This window comes from Hypanus sabinus, chromosome 23 (genome assembly GCF_030144855.1).
Source record: "Hypanus sabinus isolate sHypSab1 chromosome 23, sHypSab1.hap1, whole genome shotgun sequence".
Lineage (NCBI taxonomy): Eukaryota > Metazoa > Chordata > Chondrichthyes > Myliobatiformes > Dasyatidae > Hypanus > Hypanus sabinus.
In genome coordinates, this window is record NC_082728.1 from 20873725 (window position 1) to 20900228 (window position 26504).

Genomic DNA, 26504 nt, shown 5'->3' on the forward strand with positions numbered 1-26504 from the left:
TGAGGGGCAACCTTCTAGAACAGAGGTAAGGAGGAATTTTTTAGTCAGAAAGTAGTGAATTTGTGGAATGCTTTGCACAGACTACAGTGGAGGCCAAGTCCATGGGTATATTTAAGGCAGAAGTTAATAGTTTCCTGATCGGTCAGGGCATCAAAGGTTATGGTGAGAAGGCAGGTGTATGGGGTTGAGTGGGATCCGGGATCAGCCATGATGGAATGGCAGAGCGGGCTTGATAGACTGAATGGCCTAATTCTGCTCCTATGTCTATCGTCTTATGGAGAACTTGGAAACCTGTGCCTCCCTGTTGAACACCATGAGGAGTCCGCCCGTATAGCCCAGAAGCAGCCAGGAGCCTCTGCAGCGCAGTGGATGATTCTAATGAAGGCTTAGGCCAGCATAGATAAGGGCAGACACAAGGTCTGGATAAAAGTTCTGTAATTTAGGGAACGATCTTCCCCAATCTACTAAACTAGTCCTGACGTAGGATTTTGAGCCAAACTGTTGACGGTTCCTTTCCCCACATGATAATACATGACCCACTGAGTTCTTCCCTGGGGCTTATATAACTGATGATCCTCCACTCCTCAGATAATGGTAAGGGTCCATGACATTTAAATAAAGGTTGGGAACACCTGGTCTATCCTAGTTTGTGTCTCAGTGTCAAATTTTATTTAATTGAATCAGGGCATTTTGCTATAGTAACATAAGACCATAAGATACAGGAGCAGATTTAGGACATTCGGCCCATTGAGTCTATTCGGTCATTTTATCTCGACTGATCTATTTTCCCTCTCAGCCTCAATTACCTGCCTTCTCCCTGTATCCCTTCATACTGTGACCAATCAAGAATTTACCAACCTCTGATTTAAATATATGTAAAGACCTGGCCTCCACAGATTCCACAGATACACCACTCTCTAGCTAAAAAAAATTCCTCCTCATCTCCACTCTAAAAGGATGCCCCTCTATTCTGAGGCTGTGTCCTCTGGTCCTACACTGTCCCACCATAGGAAACATCCTCTGCACATCCACTCTATCAAGGCTTTCAAAATTTGATAGGTTTCAATTAGATCACCTCTCATTCTTCTGAATTCTAGTGAACTCAGGCCCAAAGCCATCAAGCTCCCTTCATATGACAAGCCGTCCAATCCTGGAATCATTTTTCTGAACCTCCTTTGAAACCTCTCCAGATTCAGCGCATTCTTTCTCAGATAAGGGGCCCAAAACTGCTCACAATACTCCAACTGAGACCTCACCAATGCTTTATAAAAGCCTCAACATTACATCCTTGCTCTAGTCCTTTTTAAATGAATGCTTTCATTGCATTTGCCTTCCTCACCACTAACTCGACCTACAAATTAATCTTAGGGGATCCCAAATCCCTTTGCACCTCAGTGTTTTGAATTTTCTCTCCATTTAGAAAATAGTCTACCCTTTTATTTCTTCTACCAAAGTTCATGACCAAACACTTCCTGAGTATATTCCAATTGCCACTTCTTTGCCCTTTCTCCTAATCTGTCTAAGTCCTTCTGTAGTCTCTCTATTTCTTCAAAACTACCTACTCCTCCTCCTATCTTTGTATTGTCAGCAAACTTTGCAACAAAGCCGTCAATACCATTTTCTACATCATTGATATATAACGTAAAAAGAAGTGATCCCAACACAGACCCCCGTGGAACATCACTGGCAGCCAACCAGAAAAGGATCCCTTTATTCTCACTCTTTGCCTCTTGCCAATCAGCCACTGCTTTATCCATGCTGGTATCTTTCCTGTACTACCATAGGCTTTTAACCTGTTAAGCAGCCTTGTGTGGCACTTTGTCAAAATCCAAGTACGCTACTTGCACCAATTCTCCTTTGTCTATCCTGCTTGCTACTTCTTCAAAGAATTCCAACAGATTTGTCAAGCAAGATTTTTCCTTGAGGAAACCACGCTGACTAGGGCCTCCAAGTACCTCAAAACGATATTCTCGTATCATCATATAAATTCTGTGTGCAGGGTTATCAGTAGTGATGGAATCATAGTAATATATTCTGGAAGTAGGATAAGTACATCAAAAAAGCTGCCTCAATGTATTTCCTGCATCTTGAGTTTCTGGGCGCTGCTTTTTGCTGTTCCAAATAAAACTAATCTGAATCAGTAACTTTACTAAGTTTGTTGTTAAAGGTGCATGCAATACTAATGTTTTTATTTTAATAAACAATTGTCGGTCAAGGTTTATTGACATTGTTTTATATGGCATCTTTTGAATCTTTTCTCTTATTAGGACAGTGTTTCCGTAATCCCTGCACATGACGGTCCACTTGCTGCATTAACATTCAACTCCACAGGTTCCAAGCTGGCAAGTGCTTCGGAAAAGGTATTCCTAGTATTTTGCCATTTCCTTTTGAAATTATCTGATCTTTAAGTCAGATTCTATTTTTCCCTCGTATTCTTTTCCTAATTGATTAAAAATAAATTTCTCTATCTCACATCCACTTTTTGTTTAAGAAAAAATCTTCATGGCCCTGAAGAAGTTTTAAGAAATATGATTTCCATCTTTCCTTCCAAGATTCATTTCACCTTTTAATGTCTTAAGTGGGTGAAGCTTCGAAACCCTCAGAAACCAACCCAATGGGTAAATGGGATTTGTTCTCCCAGTGAGAGAATTTTTCCTTCAGCAAAATTGTGTTGGAGATTGTGGGAAGGATTCACAGAGAAAATGCTCTCGAAGATTTATGAAAGGTGCTTTTTTATTTAATTTAGACGCGAGATTCTGCAGATGATGTAAATCTTGAGCAACCCACACAAAATGCTGGAGGAACTCAGCAGGTCAGGCAGCATCTATGGAAGGAAGTGAACTGTCGACTTTTCAGTCCAAGAGCGTTCATCTGAAAAAGAAGGACAGAAGCCAGAATAAGAGGGTTCGAGGACCCTGCTACTCCTCCCCATCACTACATTTCAGGAATCTAAACAGTCCTTCCACATGAGGCGTCGTTTCACTTGAGAGTTCTTCGGAGTCATATATCTGGTGCTCCTGGTGAAGCCTCCTCTACGTCGGTGAGACCTGACGCAGATTGAGGAAACGTTTTGTCGAGTACCTTCGCTCTGTCCGCCACAAAAGGCAGCATCTCCTAGTGGCCACACATTCCAATTCCATTTCCCATTTCCATTCTGACATGTCAGTCCACGATCTCTTCTACTGCCACGATGAGGCCGCACTCACGTTAGAGGAGGAACACCTCGTATTTCATCTTAGTAGTCCCCAACCCGACGGCATGAACATCAATTTCTCTTACTCACAGGCACCACACCCTCTGTTTCCAACCCCCTTCACGGTATTTGTCTCTTCCTCCCCATTTTGGCGGCCCTCTCGGTTCTTTTCTTCTTACCCGTCCTCATGAGCTGCCCATCACACCCTTGGTTTCTCACCACTCCTTTATTCCCTTGTCCTCGCCTATAAGATTCCCTTTCAGCCCTTTACCTCCTCTACTATCGCTTCTCAAATCATCCTCGCTCCTCCCTCTCACCTGGTCTCACCAATCACTTGCCAGCTTGTACTCCTCCTCTTCTTCCTCCGGGGCCCCCCCCCCCACCTTTCCTTATTCTAGCTTCTGATCCCTTCCCTTCCAAGCCTAATGATGTGGTCTCGGTCTGAAATATTAACTGTTTATCTCCCTCCACTGGTGCTGCCTGACTGCTGAGTTCCTCCATCCTTTTGTGTGTGCTGTTTATTTACTTATCTTTCAGGATTTGGGCATTGATGGTAAGGGCCGCACTTGGTAGAGGTGGTGGGGAGCTGCTTTCTCGAACTAGCACAGTCCTTGTGATGTACGTGGTCCCAGAGCATTGTCAAGGGTGGATTTGGTCTAGCCACAATGAAGAAGGATGGTGCGTTTCTTGAAGAAAAGCTACAGATTCTAACATCGTGGAAAAGAACAGCACAGAAAGAGGCCCTTTGCCCATCTAGACCATAACAAACCACTTAAACTGCCTACTCCCATCAACCTGCACCAGAACCATAGCCTCCCTACCCCGACCATTCATGTACCTACCCGATCTTTTCCTGAACATTGAAATTGAGTTGGCATGCACCACTTGCACTGGCAGCTTGTTCCACACTCTCGCGTGCACCCATGTCCCCATGGTGATAGAGGTCACTGGGTTTGGAGATGTGTTCAAGGCACAGTGTTTGCAGTCTCACAGCTACAGTGATATAGGTTAATTCCTGACCTCTGGGGCTGACTGAGTGGCAGGGGCAGAGCGTAATTACATCAGATTTAGGTTCATTGACTGCAGTGCGCCTGAATGAGATAATTAATCTGTGCTCTTTTGGAAAGCTTCATTTGTTTCCTCTGAACCATCTGCAGGGTACAGTTATTCGTGTCTTTTCTACCCCTGAGGGACAGAAGCTTTATGAATTCAGGAGAGGAATGAAAAGGTAAATGTGTGTAACCTATCTCCATATCTGAATTTACTTCACTCCTGTGGTTTTTGTCCTGTTCACAAGTCCTGTTTCTGGGTTATCTCTGTGCAGCATGCATCACTTGTTCAGCTGCAGTGCAGACGCACAGCTGCCCCAGGCAGGTGACTTGCTTGCTCTGAACAAGCTGCAGTGCATTCTTCTGCATTTTTTGACGTGTGTACAGTATTGAATGCTGAAGAAATTAGTAAATCTGAATGCTGTTTAAGCCCATGTCCAATTCTGGGCAAGAAGATTGAAGTTGCCTGAAATAAGCTAGTCATCCTTATTGGTGCCTCTTGTGCCTGCAGTAAGTTGGGCCTGGCTCCTTCAGTGGCTCAGAATATTTATCTGTTCAGGGACTGTGCCATATGGACCAGTAAAACAGAGGATTAGATCCTCTGTTTATGTAAATTAACCAAAACTATGTTAAGGTGACAGCCAGGGAGTGACATATACATATACAGCAACCCCAGTGCTAGTAAATTCATCAGGGCTCTTGGCTTTTTTAATAGTTTATACTTATGACTCAGTCCATCAGATCCATGCTATCCCATCCTTGTTACCCTGTCCTGAAAGTTATTCTTGCTCAAGCAAACCCATCAACTTCCCTTCAATTTTTTTTTGCAATGAAGTGATAAGTTATACTAGCCATTGCAACTTTAGCATGTGAGAGGAAAGTGGATCTTGTATAATCCCACAGCTTTGAGGCAGTTGACACCAATTGCTACACCCTGGTGCAGCTCTGACCAGACTGGTGATGCACTGCATCCCTACTCCTCTAACCTTCCATCTTCAGTTAAGTTGCAGTTGTAACATCTGGCAGATGTTGGACTGGGTAATAGTGGACCATTGAGGCATGGCACAGAAAGCCATTAACAGCAATAAGAGCAAATTGGGGCACTTCTAAAGTGTCTTGAGCTTTTATCATCTTAATCATTGGCGCTCCTGGACCAGCTTCCACCTGCTGGTGGTTCTGCTGAGGCATTCTCAGAGTAAGGTGGGTCAGATTTCCCACGGGAGTACAGCAATCTATGCAGACTCAACCCTCGTCCCACGGAGGAAGCAGGTTAAGCAGTGACAATTGTGCCCTAATCAGATGGATGTTCATAAGAAAGATATGTGTCTTATTTTATTTCTTCTTCTAGTTCTAGAATTTTGGAAGCAGGTTATTTTGATGCATTTTTTAAGGCATAATGACTGGAGGCTGGTAATTGTGTTAGGGATAAGGGCAGTTAATTTCACACTTGCCCAATCCCATGCTCTTTATCTTTGTTGCCCTGCTTCAGATGCATGTCATTTCTTTTTCTGCAATAGGTATGTAAATATCGGCTCACTGGCATTCAGCAAGGACTCCCAGTTCCTGTCAGCTTCCAGTAACACTGAAACTATTCATGTCTTCAAACTTGAACAGTCCAGCCAAAGGTACAGTAGTTCCGCAGAACATTGCCCACTAGAGGTGTAACAGACATTCAGTCGTTCCCGGTTTTTTTTCCCCAGACAGGGAGGGCTAAGTACAAAGTGCTAAAGTTGTTATTCTTTCAGCAAAAGCTACACCACACGAGGTCAGATATTTTCCATATGACTTACTCATTTCTTTGTCATCTTGTTTATACTATGACTGGATGTTTGAGTAACTTTTCCTATCTCATAATTTTAGTTTAAGCTTAATTTTATCAGACTATATAAATACTCTGTCTGAGTATCTGACCAATTTTAACCAAGAAAACGCTGCAGTAATTTTTCAGAGAATTAATATGGCATTAATTTATTAGGAAGATTAAGCAAACTCAAATTTTTGGTAACATCATCTCAGTCTGATTTATTCTGACTTTGAGCATGTAAGTGTGAAAATGGTTAAGTATTGAAAGTTTATGTTGAATAAATTTCCCAACTGTAACAACCTAGCTCAGGTAGATCTGTTCAATGTTAGCCAGCCAGCCATCTAAAGCTGACCACCTTTATCACAAGTTGTTCTTTTTACATGATTATTGAATTGAATTTCAGTTTATTGTCATTTAGAAACCACAAATGCAATGCAGTTAAAAAATGAGACAACGTTCCTCCAGAATGATATTACAAAAGCATATGACAAAACAGACTACACCAGAAAATCCACATAATGTTTGCCAGTCCCCAAATCCAGAGTCCGGAGAGGCTGCTGCGTATTAATATCACGCTACCATCTTAATTATTGATCCAGTGATCAATTGATTATTGATCCAATGATGTCTCTGTAAGTGATTGGAGATACTTATCCAGCACAAAGTGACAAAGCACCAAATTATTACATTATTGGCATACTCCTAATGATTGTACACCTTGCACTGATAAGAGATGTGATCATTGAATGGAAATGGTATGTTCATATAAGATCAATAATAATAAAGGCAATTAACCCTCATTTTCTGGGCTTCTGAATGACTCGAGCATGACAGCAGAAAACTAGTCAACACACTACCCTATCTTCAGGGTAAAGGAGTAAATGTATCTTGTTACAGAGGAAGAAACCTAGGCTATTCAAACAACACACACAGAATGCTGGTGAAACACAGCAGGCCAGGCAGCATCTATAAGGAGAAGGACTGTCGATGTTTCAGGCCGAGACCCTTCGTCAGGACACATAGATGCTGCCTGGCCTGCTGTGTTTCACCAGCATTTTGTGTGTGTTGTTTGAATTTCCAGCATCTGCAGATTTCCTTATGTTTGAACCTAGGCTATTTCTGCCTTTTTGAAAATTCTGCCAAACTAGTTTTTCTTGCCTGATCTGCTTTTTTATGTTAAGAATATAGCCCGATCTTTTTATAATTAGTTGTTAAACCTGATCGGAAAGGCTGGGTTACGTGTAAAGATGGAATGCTGGGGCAAACAGCCAGGACCACAGAGCTGGAGGTAGGGGATATGAAAGGACTGATTACAGATGTGGTGGGCAACAAGTTAGCCTGAGAATTCAACAGTCAGAGACAAACACTTCTGCTGCGTCAAGTAGTTCTTTGTAACTACTGGGTTTTCTGAGATCGTGACCAGGATTTCATCTAAATACAAAGCTCAGGACCTCAGTACCATAAATAAATGAGAGGTTTGCTTTCAGGGAACAAATCGGCTGCCACCAGTCTTGCCCTGCCTTGATTAAAACCAGAAGTATTTGGATTTTGAGGCAAATTGAATTCAGGTTCGAAGCTCCCATTATTTTAAAATCCCATCCACTTTGGAGAAGGGGGATTTGGGGACATGAGGGAGATTCTCTCCTCTGCCAGCTCACACCCACCAATGCCTATCAGAACTGAAGGATATAAAACTGTTAAAAAATTGTATAAATGCATAAGAATAATCCAATGATGTAATCTACCAAGTAACAGCAGGAATATTTGGTGTTGGCTGAGTACAGTTTCTATCTTGTGAGGTTCCAAGTAAAATTTTATCTGAAAATAGCAGTGTTTACGATATGAGTTGGAGTTTCCCTGAACAAAGTCTTGGACCATTTTTTTGCTGCAGTGCATTTTTCCACCACTTAGAGACACCACATAACCTTCTACTTCATCAAGAGTGCTACACATGTAAAACATGGGCCAATAACAACAAGATGTGATAACACATCCTTCAACAGTGCTGAGTCTTTAGCATAAAATTCTCTTTGCTGTAAATGTTGAGATGAACAGATCGATTGACATTTGGCTTTTAGGGCTAAGAAAAAAGAAATCAGGAAAATTGAGGCAACACAGGTAAACTCTAATCTCAAAGGAAATATGAACATCTGTTTATCAGATGGTTGCCTGGCAGCATTCTAGCTACACTGTTGGACTGGTGACACGATATAATCAAAGTTTGAAATCTCAGCTTCAAATGAACCGAGATCAGACAGTCACTGAATAGGTTCACTGTCTAGTCTTTTAGCTACACTGGCCTGCATTTAACCACCTTCCTCTGTTCCAAGCTGCTCTTTAAATTCTGATGATACAATTCTGACTAAACACTGCAGAATTTTTGGACTGGCAAAAGGAAAAGCAGACACAAGAAAGTGAGCATTTAATCCCATTGCTTAGTAATGACCTTGACTCATATTGGAGTTATGATATACCCTTACTTTACAATTTCATTGTCAAATAGTATTAATTCATTGGTGCTTTGCTAATAGAGGTGTCCTGTCACAATCCCTGAAAAAGGCTTGATCTTATCATAGTTATACAGCACAGAAATAGGCCATTCAATCCACTCCATCCATACTAACCCTTGCACTTATTTATACATAGAATAGTACAGTACAGGCCCTTCGGCCCACAATGTTGTGCTGACTTTAAACCCTGCCTCCCATATAACCCCCCCCCCACCCTAAATTCCTCCAAATACCTGTCTAGTAGCCTTTTAAATTTCACTAGTGTATCTGCTTCCACCACTGACTCAGGCAGTGCACTCCATGCACCAACCACTCTCTGAGTAAAAAACCTTCCTCTAATATTCCCCTTGAACTTTCCTCCCTTTACCTTAAAGCCATGTCCTCTTGTACTGAGCATTGGTGCCCTGGGGAAGAGTTGCTGGCTGTCCACTCTGTCTGTTCCTCTTGATATCTTGTACATCTCTATCATGTCTCCCCTCATCCTCCTTCTCTCCAAAGAGAAAAGCCCTTACTACTCCTCTTTGTCCATATTTGGTCTGTAACCTTGGTGGTTCAAGTGTTTGTCTAGATGCTACTTAAATGTTGTGTGAATACCTACTGCTATCACCCACTCAGGCAGTAATTTCTAAATTCTACTTAATCTCTTGTGTAGAAAAACCTTCTTCTCAGATCCCCTCTGAATTTCCCACCTCCTTGTGTCTTTGCTGCCTTTTTTTAGACACCCTCAGTAAGGCAAAGAGACACTTTCTTACTTATACCCTCTCATTATTTTGTATACAAAATGTATTCTTTTGCATTCAGTTGAAAGCTAAATCTCTGGGGCACATATCATTTATTGTTAAATGTCTAATCTCTAAAATGCATTTTAATCCTTCCAGGCCCCAGAAAGAGTCTCCAACATGGAGTGGATATATGGGGAAGATGTTTATGGCAGCTTCCAACTACCTCCCTGCCCAGGTATCAGACATCATGAACCAGGATCGAGCATTTGCCACTGTGCGTCTCAACTTCTCTGGACAAAAGTGCATCTGTATGCTTACTATGTAAGTAGGCAGGGTTGCTGCATAAATATAGTCATTAGATTGTGACCAGCTAAACAGGTTGCAACCTATTAGCTTTTTATGTCGGAGGTATTTACTACAAGTAGTTTCATCAATCCTAGGGGCAAGTGTTTAACAGACTCATTTCACTTCATGTTCTCCCACATCAGAAATATAGATGTTTGTTTCCCTGTCATTCTTTGGGTGAAATATATTTGTTAAATTTCCATCTAATCCTACCATCAATTGATCTACCTGCTAAGAAAAAACCTCCCACACCCAAGTTAATCTTTTATAGCTTTTGCACTTCAGTTAATTTTTCCAACACCTCTGGCCAAATAAAGGCAACAGAAGTTCCCTGAAGAGATTTCCAGCCATGCTTTGTTTGATTGCCTGAAAGGAAGCCAAACAGAGTTTCATTGTACCTATGTATAATGACAATAAAGACCATTCAATTCAATTCATTCTGGCCTTATAATATATAGTAAGTATATGTTTTTATTTTCTCTTCATAGTCAAACATACAGTAGCTTTGTGATTAGAATATTTATTTAATTTACTTAATAAAACTTCATGAAAATAAGTGCCACATTAGCCAAACTGGAACATTCCCAAAGCATGGAGCATACTAAATAATTTAATGTTTCATTTTTTTTCCACATATGGATTTTTCTTCATTGCTTTGTGAGCATGTTCTCCAGAAGGTGCTTAGAAGTAGAGTGTGCAGCAAACCTCCTTATGTTGTTTTTAAGACCATGGTTGTTACTTTAAACAGAGACTTGGATGGTGAAGGGGCAGGAATGGCTACTTCAAGTGCCAGATGTTTCAGAAGGGACAGGGAGGGAGGCAAAAGAGGTGGGGGGGTGGCACTGTTGATCAGAGATAGTGTCACGGCTGCAGAAAAGGAGGACGTCATGAAGGGGTTGTCTACTGAGTTTCTGTGGGTGGAAGTTGAAAACAGGAAGGGGTCAATAACTCTACTGGGTGATTTTTTTATAGAGCACCCAATAGTAACAGGGACATCGAGGAGCAGATAGGGAGAGAGGTTCTGGAAAGGTGTAATAATAACAGGGCTGTTGTAGTGGGAGATTTTAATTTCCCAAATATCAGTTGGCATTTCTCTAGAGTGATGGTTTTAGAAGGGGTGGAGTTTGTTAGGTGTGTTCAGAAAGGTTTTTTGACACAATATGTAGATAAGCTTACAAGAGGAGAGTCTGTACTTGATTTGGTATTGAGAAATGAACCTGGTAAGTTGTCAGGTCTCTCAGTGGGAGAGCATTTTGAAGATAGTGATCACAATTCTATCTCCTTTACCATTAGCATTGGAGAAGGATAGGAATAGACAAGTTAGGGAAACATTTAATTGGAGTAAGAGGAAATATGAAGCTATCAGGCAGGAACTTGGAAGCATAAATTGGAAACAGATGTTTTCAGGGAAAAGTACGGAAGAAATGTGGCAAATATTCGGGGGATATTTGTGCTGTGTTCTGCGTAGATACGTTCCAATGAGACAGAAAGTATGGTAGGGTACAGGAACCATGGTGTACAAAGGCTGTTGTAAATCTAGTCAAGAAGAAAAGAAGAGCTTATGAAAGGTTCAAAAAAACTAGTTAATGATAGAGATCTTGAAGATTATAAGGCTAGCAGGAAGGAGCTTTAGAATGAAATTAGGAGAGCCAGAAGTGGGCATGAGAAGGCCTTGGTGGACAGGATTAAGGAAAACCCCAAGGCACTCTACAAGTATGTGAAGAGCAAGAGGATCAGACTTGAGAGAATAGGACCAATCAACCAGAGGAGATAGCAGAGGTACTTAATGAATACTTTACTTCAGTATTCACCATGGAAAAGGATCTTCGTGATTGTAGGGATGACTTAAAGCGGACTGAAAAGCTTGAGCATGTAGATATTAAGAAAGAGGATGTGCTGGAGCTTTTGGAAAGCATCAAGTTGGATAAGTCACCGGGACTGGATGGGATGTACCCCAGGCTACTGTGGGAAGCAAGGGAGAAGATTGCTGAGCCTTTGGCGATGATCTTTGCATCATCAATGAGGACAGAAGAGGTTCCAGAAGATTGAAGGGTTGTGGATGTTGTTCCCTTATTCAAGAAAGTGAGGAGGGATAGCCCAGGAAATTATAGACCAGTGAGTCTTACTTCAGTGGTTGGTAAATTGATGGAGAAGATCCTGAGAGGCAGGATTTATGAACATTTGGAGAGGCATAATATGATTAGGAATAGTCAGCATGGCTTTGTCAAAGGCAGGTCGTGCCTTCATCACTTGTGGGATTGAGTTTAAGAGCCAAGAGGTAATGTTGCAGTTATATTGGACCCTGGTCAGACCCCATTTGGAGTACTGTGTTCAATTCTGGTTGCCTCACTACAGGAAGGACATGGAAACCATAGAAAGGGTGTAAAGGAGATTTACAAGGATGTAGCCTGGATAGAAAGGATGTAAAGGAGATTTACAAGGATGTAGCTTGGATTGGGGAGCATGTGAACTCAGCCTTTTCTCCTTGGAGTGACGGAGGATCAGGTGACCTGATAGAGGTGTACAAGATAATGAGGGGCATTGATTATGTGGGTAGTCAGAGGCTTTTTCCAGGGCTGAAATGGCTAGCTTGAGAGGACATACTTTTAAGGTGCTTAGAAGTGGGTAAAGAGGAGATTAGGGGTACGTTTTTGTACGCAGAGTGGTGAGTGCGTGGAATGGGCTGCTGGCAATGGTAGTGGAGGCAGAAACAATAAGGTCTTTTAAGAGACTTCTAGATGGATACTTGGAGCTTGGTAAAATAGAGGGCTATGGGTAAAGCCTAGGTAGTTCTTAGGCAAGGACATGTCCGGCACAGCTTTGTGGGCTGAAGGGCCTGTATTGTGCTGTAGGTTTTCTATGTTTCTATTGATGTTTATTGCTGGATGATTTACGAATATGATGCTTTTCTCAACAGAATTCAGAAGTTGCCTCGACTGCTTGTTGCTGCATCAGATGGTTTCCTCTACATTTATAACCTGGACCCTCATGATGGTGGAGAGTGTGTTCTCGTAAAGAAACACAGGTGACGTTTCTTCCACATTTGCTGATTGAACATAATTCTGTAGGCAGGCTGTTGAATATCTGAAGAAACTAACAGCAAAATACTCCCAACCACCCCGCCTGGCAACATTGGCATAGCATGGTTGAATTTCCAGGCCCATTTGTCTTCTTCCTCATTAATGTATCGACCCACTTTGGGTGTGTGGGTGGTGGCTGTAGGAAACAAAGGCTACAGATCCACCATAGTCTAATTTATACTCAATGACAAAATAAGATCATTCATCTCATAATGTATGTGATGACTCATCCCATTTATTTCTCAAAGATTTTCTTGTCAAGCTTATATCCAGTACCTTTTTGAAAGTTACTATTTACTGTTTCCCCTCATCATTTCGGCATTTCATTTCTTATCAGAAGTTACTGCTTAATAAAACTTCCTCAAATGATTTCTTGGGTTACCACCTGTCCCATGAATGGAAACGGTTTATTTACTTTTTAAGAAAATTTGTTCCATTAGTTTGTATATGTTTTATTATATCTCCCATTAAAACATAGAAATCCTACAGCACAATACAGGCCCTTCGGCCCATGATGCTGTGCCAAACGTGTACAAGGGCTGATTGATAAGTTCATGGCCTAAGGTAGAAGGAGTAAATTTTTAAAAACCTAGCAGATTTTTCAACATAGTCCCCTCCTACGTGTGCACAATTAGTCCAACAGTTATGGAACATACAGATCCCTTCTTTGTAGAAGTGGTCCACTGCAGGGGTGATTGATGAGTTCGTGGCCTAAGGTAGAACTCATGGCCTAAGTTTGAGTTATTAACTTCAAACTTTCTGCATAATCACTCAAAGAGTTGAGCTGCACGTGCATGTAACAAGAGTGTCTTGGACCTCCAGGTGGTCCACAGCAGGGGTGATTGATAAATTTGTGGCCTAAGATAGAAAGAGATGAGTTATACAGCTCTCATTACATGCACATGCAGTTCAACTCTTTGAGTGAAAATGCAGAAAGTGTGAAGTTAATAACTCATCTCCTTCTACCTTAGGCCACGAACTTATCAATCGCCCCATGCTGTGGACCACTTCTGTAGGTCCAAGACGGCGACTTCTACAAAGAAGGGATCCGTATGCTCCACGCTCACTGGACTAGGTGTGTAAATGTAGGAAAAATAAATGTGCTAGGTTTTCTAAAATTGACTCCTTCTACCTTAGGCCATGAAGGCCAATGTACCATACGCCTTCTTAACCATACAGTCAACCTATGCAGCAGCTTTGAGTGTCTCTGACCCTAAGATCCCTCTGATCCTCCACACTGCCAAGAGTCTTACTATTAATACTATATTCTGTAATCATACTTGACCTACCAAAATGAACCACTTCACGCTTACCTGGGTTGAACTCCATCTGCCACTTCTCAGCCCAGTTTTGCATCCTATCAATGTCCTGCTGTAACCTCTGACAGACCTCCACACTATCCACAACATCCCCAACTTTTGTGTCATCAGTAAATTACTAACCCATCCCTCCACTTCCTCATCCAAGTCATTTATAAAAATTGCAAAGGGGCCCCAGAATAGATCACTGAGGCACACCACTGGTCACCAGCCTCCATGCAGAATATTCCCCATCTACAACCACTCTTTGCCTTTGTGGACAAGCCAATTCTAGATCCACAAAGCAAGGTCCCCTTGGATCCCAAGCCTCCTTACTTTCTCAATAAGCCTGGCATGGGGTACCTTATCAAATGCCTTGCTGAAATCCATATACACTACATCTACTGCTCTACCTTCATTAATGTGTTTAGGCACATCCTCAGAAAATTCAGTCAGGCTCACGAGGCACAACTTTGACAGAGCCATGCTGACTATTTGGAATCATATTATGCCTTTACAAATGTTCATAACTCCTGCCTCTCAGAATTTTCTCCATCAACTTATTAACCACTGAAATAAGACTCACTAGTCTATAATTTCCTGGGCTATCTCTACTCCCTTTCTTGAATAAGGGAACAACATCTGCAACCTTCCAATCTTCTGGAACCTCTCATGTCCCCAGTGTTGATGCAAAGATCATAGCCAGAGGCTCAGCAATCTCCACCCTCGCCTCCCATAGAAGCCTAGGGTATATTTCATCCAGTCCCGGTGACTTATCCAACTTGATGCTTTCCAAAAACTCCAGCACATCCTCTTTCTTAATGTCTATATGCTCAAACTTTTCAGTTTGCTGTAAGTCATCACTACAGTCATCAAGGTCCTTTTCCTTACTGAATACTGAAGCAAGGTATTCATTAAGTACCTCCACTATCTCCTCTGGTTCCATACACACTTTTCCACTATCACACTTGATTGGTCCTATTCACTCACGTCTTACCCTCTTGCTGTTCACATACTTCTAGAAAGCCTTGGGGTTTTCCTTAATCTTGTCTGCCAATGCCTTCTCATGGCCCCTTCTGACTCTCATAATTTCATTCTTAAGCTCCTTCCAGCTAGCCTTATCATTTTCTAGATCTCTATCATTACCTAGTTTTTTGAACCTTTCATAAGCTTTTCAACAGCCTTTGTACACCACTGTTCCTGTATCCTACCATCCTTCCCCCGTCTCATTGGAACATACCTATGCAGAACGTCACACAAATATCCCCTGAACATCTTCCGTGCATGTCCCTGAGAACATCTGTTCCCAATTTATACTTCCAAGTTCCTGCCTGATAGCTTCATATTTCCCCTTACTCCAATTAAACACTTTCCTAACTTGTCTGTTCCTGTCCCTCTCCAGTGCTATGGCAACAGAGATAGAATTATGATCACCATCTCCAAAAGCTCTTCCAGTAAGGGACCTGACACCTGACCAGGTTCATTTCCCAATACCAGATCAAGTACAGCCTCTCCTCTTGTAGGCTTATCTACCTATTAGATACCTATTACCATCTAAACCCCTTGCTCTAGGAAGATGCCAATCAATATTTAGGAAATTAAAATTTCCCTCTACAACAGCCCAGGTATTATTACATTTTTACAGAATCTGTCTCCCTATCTGCTCCTCGATGTCCCTGTTACTATTGAATGGCCTATAAAAAACACACAGTAGAGTTATTGACCCCTTCCTGTTCCTAACTTCCACCCACAGAGACTCCGTAGGCAATCCCTCCATGACTTCCTCCTTTTCTGCAGCTGTGGCACTATCTCTGATCAACGATGCCACGCCCCCACCTCTTTTGCCTCCCTCCTTGTCCTTTCTGAAACATCTAAAGCCTGGCACAAGTAGCCATTCCTGCCCCTGAGCCATCCAAGTCTCTGTAATGGCCACAACATCATAGGTCCAAGTACAGATCCACGCTCTAAGCTCATCCACTTTGTTCATGATGCTTCTTGCATTAAAATAGTCACATCTCAAACCATCAGTCTGAATGCATCCCTTCTCTATCACCTGCCTTTTCTCCCTCACACACTACCTACAAGGTTTCTCCATTTGTGAGCCAACTGCCCTTTCCTCCACCTCTTCAGTTCAGTTCCCACCCTCTAGCAATTCTACAAAGTAGTTTAAACTCTTAGCAAACCTCCGGATATTGGTGCCCCTTGGATTCCCCAAAGATATTGGTGCCCCAAAGTAGTTTAAACTCTTAGCAAACCAGTGTCAGGATATTGGTGCCCCTTGGATTCAAGTGCAACCCGTCCTTTTTGTTCAGGTCACGCCTGCCCCAAAAGAGGTCCCAATGATCCAGAAATCTGAATCCCTGCCCCCGCTCCAATCCTTCAGCCAAGCATTTATCGTCCACCTCACTCTATTCCTATACTCACTGTTGCATGGCGCAGGCAGTAATCCCGAGATTACTGCCTTTGAGGTCCTGCTTCTCAGCTTCTTTCCTAACTCCCTGTAGTATATTATCAGGACCTCTTCCCTTTTCTTACCTATGTTGTTGGTACCAATGTGTACCACGACCTCTGGCTATTCACCTTCCCACTTCAGGATATCCTGGACGCGATTAGAAATATCCCGGACCCCGGCACCTGAGAGGCAAACTACCATCCATGCTTCTTTCCACATAATTGCCTGTCTGTCCCCCTAATTATAGAGTCCCCTATCACTGCTGCCATCCTCTTTCTTTCTATATCCTTCTGAGCCACAGGGCTAGACTCTGTGCCAGAGGCACGGCCACTGTTGCTTCCCCCAGGTAGATCGTCCCCTCCCCAACAGTAATCAAACAGGAGTACTTATTGTTAAGGGGGACAGTCACAGGGGTACCCTCTAGTATCTGACTCTTGCCTTTCCCTCTCCTGACTGTTACCCACTTATCTGTCTCCCGAGGCCCCAGTGTATATACTTGCCTATTGCTCCTCTCTATCACCTCCTCATTTTCCCTGACCAGGCAAATTTTACGTGAGACCAGCTTTTCTAATTCTGCTACATTGCTGGTGCCATTCCAGTAAGTCTCCTCTGCACTGTTAGTATAGGCTATAAGTTCTTGTAACGTAGGGGCACAGTCCCTGATGTCTAAGGATGTATTTTGTGTCCCTTCCTTGCTTATTTTTTAGAACACTCTGCCTATAATAAGCTCAGAATTCTACACGCTTTTGACCAGCCCAACAAAGTTAGATGATAAGATACGCGGCTTTCTGTTCCAGTCTTTTCAACGTTTCCTTAGTACTCTCAACTCCCTTTCATCTTGTCTTCTTCCTGTTAGGTAATACCTAGAACCTGCAGAGAAGTTGTTCAAGTGAGCACTAGTGGTAAAGGGAACAAAATTTGGTCTTTTGGACCAGCTAATGTAATCAATCATTATCCAGGAAGTGCTACTTCCATTTATGAGCAGACATTGCAAATTGCACAAAAAATATAATCTGTCTTTGTACATCCTGCTCTTTTCCCACAATTTGGCCCAGTTAATTTATAGTCATTATTTTGTTGGTTGTGAATTACTGGTGCTTGAAGGAAGAATTGGGCTCTACGTAGCTTCTTGTATCCTGCATTAAAAAGAAATCCCTCATTCTTGACATCACAGTAACATTTAAGTCATGAAGGGGATACCCTGCACAGGACCTTGCCCCTCCCCTGCTCACCATGTACAGACCCAGTTCCAGTTGGGTGTGGAAAGTAGGGATTGTACAAGAAGAATTCTCTTTAAAGATAGGTTGTGGTTTGCAGATTAATTTGCTACTGTAAATTACCCCTGGTGTAGATGGGTACTAAACCAATAAAGTTAGAGTTCATGGACATGTGAGAGAGAGTAGGCTACAGAGAAATAAATGGGGGAATAGGATTGATGAGCTTGTTCTGAGAGCCATCAGAAATTCCTCTGTCAAGGAAAGAAATATTGCCATATCACTCAAATGGAGGAAGAACAATTATAAAATGTAGCAAATATTTACTGGAAACTTAAGTTTTCATAATTCACTGATTTTTTTTTAATGGAGAACCAAGCAAAAGAGCCTGACATTTGTACACACTTATACTGTTAATCAACTTAAAGGGGATTGTGTTCTAATTGTACTTAATTGTAAACATTGTAAAGGGAGGCATCTGCTAGCATGCATTCTAATTTCCCTAAGCTAATGACAGGCTCTAAGGACAGACATGTTTTTTTTTTGAGATATTGTTAGAACAGTGCACATAGTTATAATCAACAACAACATAAATGAGAACATAATATCTTAACTTTACCCTGCAGTAGAGCTTAATGCACAAAATGACTCTCTCAGGCAATCTGTAATCAGTATTTTAAATAGAGTAGATTGCAGATCTCTCTGTTATGTTCTACCCTGAATCATATCCTAATTCAAAAATGTATCTTGGAGTTATTCTTTCTAGGAAGGCTGCGAGCAAATCTGAAGTGCCCATTTGCCATCTCACCATTACCTTGTTGTTTCTTGCGCCTTGCTTATCTTCAGCTTGTCTTCCAAGCCAGTGCATGATGCATCTAATCTTGGCCTTCTGGAACAGTTCTAGGACCTAACCTTCCTTCCTTAGGACTGAAATGCTGTAAAGAAGCCAGTACTGTTGATTATTATCATGGAAACCAAAATGAAGGAGCAAATGTAGTGTAGTGGTTAGTGTAACACTATTACAATGCCAGTGATTGGAATATCACCTCTCAATTCCCACCACTGTCTGTAAGGAGTTGCAAGTTCTCCCCGTGACTGTGTGGGTTTCCTCCAGATACTCTGGTTTCCAAAGGCAAACAGGTTGGATTAGTAAGAAGTGAGCATGCTATGGTGCATTGCAACATCTGCGGACTGCCCCCAGCACATTACAAATGATGCAATTCAGTGTATATTTCGATGCATTTGTGACAAGTAGAGTTGATCTTTACCTTTAAAAATCAGTACTTAGAGCAAAATTTGAGCTATTTGTGGTGAGGCTGAGTTGGCTTACCGACTCTGAGGCGCAGTACAACGGTTGGTACCACTGCCTCACATCTCCAGGGATCCAAGTTCGATTCTGACCCTGGTTGCTGTGCTGTTTTGCACGTTCTCCCTATCATGGAATTACTTCCCACAGAGTGCTCTCTTTTCCTCCCATACCCCATAGGTTAATTGACTACCACTTTGTGTGGATAAGTGGCCAAAGGGGAGTTGATGGGCTTAGTGAGAGAGAATGTTGTAGAGTGCTGGGGGAAGTAAGGGACTGGGTGTGATGGGAGCCAGAATGAACGGGATGATCTGAATTAAATGGAACAAAGTTCACGGTGTAAAATGCGGCATGGTATGCTCTTTTGCTTAACTCTTCACACCACATCAGTGAAAACTACCCAGTAAATTATGAAAATATTTTCTAAATTTCTAATAATTTCTAATGTTCTAGATAAACATAAGAGATTCTGCAAATGCTGGAAGTTTTCAGCAACGTACAGAAAATGTTGGAGGAACCTTGCAGGTTAAGCTGTGTCCGTGGAGGGTAATAATGTTGATGTTTCATACCAATGAAGGGTCTGTTCAAGATCTGTTTCCTATGCAGCACTATAAAATAATAGCATCTACTGTGAGGATGCTCAATGCAGCTCTTATTTTATTTGTACTGGTCTAGGCTACACAATGAACATGACAGCTGTAACACTGATAAATCTGACTCGGCACCCTCCATCTCTCCAACGTATGCAGCGACCGTTGCCAAAACCAGCCCATTGCCTTCAGCATCAACGGCATCAGGTATCGAATTAATTTTGCCCATTTGTGTTGCCTCTCACTGAATGACCAGATTATTGTGCTAAATAGAAATATACATAGGGAGTTCCATATAAGGGGAGCTGGTACACAGAAATCTGTACAGCTGTGCAATGCAGAGAATTCTCAAGACTTTACATCACACAAGAGAATTCCGAACACTATGAGGTGAATAACATAGACAAGCTAAAGGAAAAAACTAACCCTGCAGATGCTGGGCATCTGAAGTGTAAACAGAATGAATTGGAAATGCTCAGTTAATATTTCAGGCCAGTGATTTCTATCTGAATTGGAGAAGTCAAACAAGTTTTAAGTTGTAGAGAATGGGAAGATAGCTAGTAATTGGCCACAAAATGGTGGTTTTAGCTGTGAGAAGGTCCTGTTGGCCTATTAATCCCAGTTTAGCTATGTAGAGGAAGTGTAAATGGAGGAAAATTATGGCAGAGAGACAGAAAAGTGCAGGAATTGTAAAATATAAAATGCTGCAGTTGTTGAAAATCTGAAATAAAAGAGAATGTTAAGAAGTTCCGTAGCTCAGTCAACATTTGTGAAGGGAGAAAGCTAGGCTTAATGTTACAGGTTAGTGATCTTTCATCAGAACTAGCTATTTCAGTTTGAAATTCTAAAGATTGGGTATCTAGAGTTGAACAGACAGGTTGTATCACATCCTGGTATTGAAATGCCAATGCCCAGGAACAGAAAAGGCTATAGAAAGTGGTGGATACGGTCCTGTCCATCACAAGCAAAGCCCTCCCCACCATAAAGTACATTGATGTGGAGCACGGCCACAAGAAAGCAGCATCGATCGTCACAGATGCCCGCCGTCCTTTTCCTTGCTACCATTTGGCAGGAGGTACAGAACATCTAGGTCCCACACCTCCAGGTTCAGAAACAGTTATCGGACTCCTGACCTAGCATGGGTAACTTCAACTGAAGGTGATTCTGCAGGTTGAAGAATCAGTTCAGTGATTTTTTTTTGGTATTTTTATTTGCACATTTGGTCTTCTTTTACACATTGATTGCTTGTCCGTCTTTGTTTATGTATATATTTTCTGAAAAATTGTATTTGTATTTTTCCTGTAAGTACCTGCAAGAAATAATTCTCAAAGTGGTAAACGGTAACATCTATGTACTTGGATAATAAATTTACTTTGAATTTTGAACTTTAAACTCGTGTTGAGTTCTGAGGGCTGTCAAGTGTCTTGAAGGTGGGGTGCTGTTCCTTAAGCTTGTGCAAGTCAAAACTGGAACAGTGTATGAGCTCAGAGGGGGAGAGGTCAGAGTGGGAGGACGAAGGAGAATTAAAGTACCTTAACTGACAAAGCTCTCCAACACCATCTGCTACCTCCACTTGTGCCGTTCCCCCTGTTTGACCACCCAGCTGAAGGGACAGGACCCTCCAGTCACTTCTGCCCCACCAGCCTTTATGTGTCACAGATTATCTCCTATAACTTCTGCCATCTTCAACTTCATGACACCACAGACATATCCTCACTTCTCATTTCCTTGTTGCAAAGGGTCTATGCAGCTTTGTATACGCTTCTCTCCACTCATTCCCCTGCTGATATCACCTTTGCATGGAACAATGCGAGATGCAGCCCGTGGCCTTTTCATCACATCCCTTCCCACCACCCAGGAACTCATTAACTCCGTGCAGATGCAGCCTTCCCGTACAGTGACTGCATTTGCAGTGCGCCCTGTGGTTTCCTCCAAACTAAACACAAATCGGGTGATCGCTGCAGATCACCTCCATTGTTTGACCCTGTCATTCAAAATCTCCACTCTACACCCACTTTGTCCACTTTGACATCTTCAAAAGGCAATGCCTCAGGAAGATAACATCCATCATGAAAGATCTTCACCACAGAGGATATGCCTTCTTGTCATTACTACTGTAAGAGAGGAGATGCAAAAGCCTGAAGATCCACACTCAATGTTTTACGACCAGCTTCACCATTGGGTGTCTCAATGGTTTATGAACACTGCCCTGCTATTCCCCTTCTGCTGCATCCATCCACCTATCCAATTTTATTTTTTTTTATTATTGTAGTTTATAATAAGGTTTATGCTTTGCACTATACTACTGACACAAAACAAATTTCATACATCAGTGATATAAGCCTGATTCAGATTTTGTGCTTTTGACCCCTTATTCTGTTGCAAGGAAGCAAAGTTTAATCTCAGAGATCTGGATTGTCTGAATCAGCACGTAGGACTCAACGTTGAATTCAATGATTTCAGTTAATCAGTCCTTTGCATTTGTACCAGAACTTGTCATTACGTTTAACTGTCTTGTCTCTCACAGTTCTGGAAGAGGTTTTGTTTTACTCTCTTCTCAGTTCTCATTCATTTTCTGTTTACACCTCACCAGACAGACAGGCTGTAGTTCATCACCCTGGAGATAACATCATGAACCACTGAAGTCATAGAGAGTCTCTTGTTCTGCGTCCTTTCTCAGCTATTTAAAGCATGTTTAATTTTTAAGTGTTCCCTTACTGATGACTGTTCACTGACTTGAACATTACCTCTTTTTGACTTTCTTTGGAGGCTGCCTGATCTGTTAAGTATTTCCAGCATTTATTGCTTTTATTAATAAATAAACTCTCATAGCAGGCAGCCGTTGATCCCAGGGGATCATGAGTTTGCACCTCTGGTAGACTGTGTCCTCTCCTGGGCCTGGGCAGGAAGATTTGAAGAACCGGCTGTTGCTCATGCAGAAGGCTCCCCCTCTCCACGTCACTGATGTAGTCCCAGGGAAGGGCAAGTGCTGATACAGCTTGGCACCAGTGTTGTCGCAGAGGTTGCCAGAGTGAAGTTGTAAGCAACATCGAACTGCCTTAAGGACCCTGGCTCTGGATTTCTTCCTCGGGGTTTACTCCCGAAGCCTTTCCCGTGGGCAGGTATGGCTGCAAGGCAGCAGAGGTTTAAAATCAGAGTTTCCCTCTGCCTAGTCGGGCTGCCGTCCAAGGCTGACGAGCCCCACCTGCCCGAAGCAACTGGTTTTGAGGCGCCAGTGGTCCGCCTCTGCCTCTTCTCTTGTCAGTAGAAACAGCTAAGCCACATGTGAAGACCAAGGGTTGGACTTGGTTGTCAGAGGCTGTTAGAGTCACACGCCATTTGGAGCACTTTATAGGTAGTGGGAGCTTATCCCCACTACCACCCCCCCAGCTATGACAACCTCAGGAATGAAACTCTCATAACGGTGAGCTAATTTCATTACTAAAGAAATCAGCTGTTGTCACATAAAACAATAGGACATGAGTGCATATTGTCTCAGAAAATAGGAGAAAAGAAACGTATGTTGTCTTAACAACGAGAAAATCTCTGTGCTAGTTTTCAGAATTTCTTCAGTGTTACAGTATAGGGAGTTGGACCGTGTTTTGTCAGGCTTTGCTGTAAATGAATATACATGTCATCTGACCACACCAATATTTAATCTTCTCTAGGATACTCTGAAGAAGGTGGTGCTATGCGTGGTGAGATCATCCCCGAGCACGAGTTTGCTGCTGGACCATTGCATCTGGACGATGAGACTGAGTTCCCTCCTGTGAGCATACCGAATAACTAAAGCCTGAGCCAACACCAGGGCAAGTGTTAATCTGAAACTGCGAAGACAGTACTCCAGTAACAAACACACCTTGATCCATCAGAGAAACTAAGCCATTAAGGAATGCAAAATTTCTGCGACATGGGACCCGAGTTTCATATAATATCCTGCTTAAATTGATGCACTTTTCTCATTAATATCTTTTTAGTGTGAGGAATAATAATAGCGTGGAATAACAAAAAAAACTTTTTGCCTGTAAACTACTGATGCATCTCGCAATCAGGGATGTAATCTCAGCATTGAGAGTAGTGTTAGTCTTTGGATTTCAGTATGTTTCCAGAAAATGGAGGATGTGAACAGATTAGCAAAAACTGTAGGAGTTATTGCTCTTTCCATGGATACCTTGGAACTCTTGTGATTGGATATCAGTTTGCAGCATTCATGTACAGCAGAATACTGTGAGTGAGGGAAAATCAGCCATAGTCACCACCAGCACTATACCTCATCTCACAATGGCAATATACCCAACGTATCTACTAAGAGAAGAGGGAAAAAAAATAAACTTTCTCTAAAGCAGGGGTTCCCAACCTTTTTTAATGCCATGAATCTCTTATCGTTAACTGAGGGGCCCGTGGACCACAGGTTGGGAACCCCTGCTCAAAATGTTAACAAGACAACTATTTTCAATATTAGAAGGAAAAGCATATTTCAGATAGTGAAACTTTGTGCGTAACTGTTCATCCCATCTCCTGGTATTCAGGTAGCTCTTTCAGTAATTACTAGAGATTTAAACCAAGGAAGAAAGCTTGCTTTTTAGTATTTAGGGCTTAAACTTGGTTATATAACTAAATAAGTTTGACAATCAAAGGTTATCAATGTAATCATGCTAGTTTATAGGAAACAGGCTAAGACATTAGTAGTAGAGATGTAATTGAAAAGGGGGGACTAAGAACTCATACCCTGAATCCTCAACCAGATACCTGTCCTTCTTACTAGCCCCCTAGCCACTCACTGATACCTCCGTTATCAGTTCTCCCCAGCCAACCATCACCAATATTACCCTCTAGTCATTATGTTCTGACTTCTAATCAAACCAACCCACAGCAGCCAACCCTCTTACCTTACTTTATAACTTTTAAGGTGAAGTGAGCCATCGGAAAAACTTGAGACCATTCAGGAGCATTCACTTTTCTGCGCCTTACCACAGCTGAAATTTCCCAGCAAATGGCTCTTGAACAGATGGTTTATTGATCATCACAAAGAAGTCAACTTTATTGTTATGTGCATAATTACAATAAGGTACAGCTATTATATTAAAAAGACTCACTTACAACCCACTTGGTTGATAGGCCTTTATAGATGCCAAACAGTTTCTAGGCATGTCAGTAGAAGTGCCTGCTGATGCCTTTCCGTGATCATCTCCTGAAACTGATGATTATCCCCTTTGGGCTCTCTTACACATTACCTTCAACAGAGGTATGATATGACTAATATCAGAAATGTAAAAGTTGCAGTACTGACAAAAGTCCCAGTCCCAGATTAACCATGTAGTTTAGGTTATTTTAAACTTGGGCTCAAAAATAATTGGCATGGTTTTCCTCCCTGAATTTGATTCTGATTTCAGAAATTAGATAAAGGACATGGGCCCCACATTTAAAGATGGGGCTTCAACGTTGAAAATTTATTAAATACCTCTACAAGAGAATTTCCATACTCTTACTGGGTCTTGTTACAAGGATTGCCTCTTGGTAATAATAATCAGTTGAACACAGAGAAAACTTTTATTGTTTGGCTTGGTTCACAAGCACATGAATTTATACAACCAAATACCTGTATACACACCTACTAAGCTTCCCTGATGCTCCATAGAGAGTCAAAGAATAGAAAAAGGTAATACCCCGGAAATGTTTATGCTGGCCAAGTATCCCTCGTGGTCCTGATGTGATCTCCATGTGTCCAATGTAGAGTCCTCCACATCAGCTGTCACTGCCTGAGATCCCAAAATCCTCTATTTTTATACTTTTCCTCATTGGTTTTCAGATTCATTGGCTCCAGGTCACCTGCTGACCTGCATCAGATTCCCATTGGACATAGCCCAGGGCTACAAACGTTACTGTTTTATGGCCTTTGCCTTCAACTTCATGTTTAGTTGACTTCTTTTGTTCTATTTAACTCTGACTGGTTCAAACCAGTCAAACTGACACTGGGCCCAGATGGCAACATTACCTGCCATTTTAACAATAAATAGCTTCTTGTCTGAGAATGCTCTCAGGTTTAGCAGACCATTAGCAGAAACTCTTTGTATCCACATTCAGTTGCTCTGATTAAGAGCAAGAATCAGTTCATCTGAGTCCTGACGAAGGGTCTCGACCCAAAATGTTGACTGCTTCTTTCAACGGATGCTGCCCGACCTGCTGAGTTCATCCAGCTTTTTTGTATGTCTTGATTTGACCACAGCATCTGCAGTATACTTTGTGTTTACAATCAGTTCATCAAACAGTTCACAAAATGGCAACTGCAAGGACAGTCCCACAAATGGCCACTGAATGTAGTCCTTTCTGGCCAACAAGGGGAAAGAGGATAGCTAGAAGATATAGGTGAACTCTGGTGGGAAAGGTAAAGGGCTGCAGAGGAAGGAATCTGTTAGGAGAGGAGAGTGGACTGTGGGAGACAGGGAAGGAGGAGGGGCACCAGGCAAGGTGGCAGGCAGGTGAGAAAAGAAGATTGTAGTTCTTTCAGGCCACCACCATTTTGTATTGATAGAAGCACTTTCCAGTACCAATAATAATGTTTTGCCATTTATCTGTAGCAATAAGAAGTGGTAAATATCTGAGTGATCACTTAATGCTGGACTCTCTAGTGTCTATTTCCTCATTCAAGCAATTCAACCTTATGCTGCATTTTTCATTTTTTTTCTATGCCAATTTTTGACGTCATTTTGAGTTTTTATCCATATCGCATACTTTGTGGTTCAACTGCTTGTTGACCATTAGTTCAAAAACACAGAACAAACTGATTTATAGAGATGTAGTAAGGAAATAAGCTAAAACTTTTTTTAAAATGTTTAATGATCTTCCTGTACTGGCTATTCTGCCTATGCCATTGATTTATAGCTAAATAATCAGCATTTTTTGATAGCTTTGTGAAAGCAGTCTGTGTTGATGCCCACAAT

General features: G+C 41.9%; 1 protein-coding gene across 3 annotated transcripts in view; it reads left to right on the forward strand.

Annotated features, from left to right (window-relative positions):
* wipi1 (WD repeat domain, phosphoinositide interacting 1) overlaps positions 1–26504 on the forward strand; it is a 97412-nt gene that overhangs the window by 68189 nt on the left and 2719 nt on the right. For 2 of the 3 annotated variants that reach the window (XM_059948479.1, XM_059948482.1), the window contains 7 exons: positions 2268–2360; positions 4351–4421; positions 5760–5867; positions 9435–9599; positions 12541–12648; positions 19649–19770; positions 23232–23332. In XM_059948479.1, coding sequence (XP_059804462.1) covers positions 2268–2360; positions 4351–4421; positions 5760–5867; positions 9435–9599; positions 12541–12648; positions 19649–19770; positions 23232–23332 — 768 coding nt within the window. Of the gene's footprint in view, positions 1–2267; positions 2361–4350; positions 4422–5759; positions 5868–9434; positions 9600–12540; positions 12649–19648; positions 19771–23231; positions 23373–26504 lie in introns of all 3 variants that reach the window. The other variant, XM_059948480.1, reaches the window with a different exon arrangement.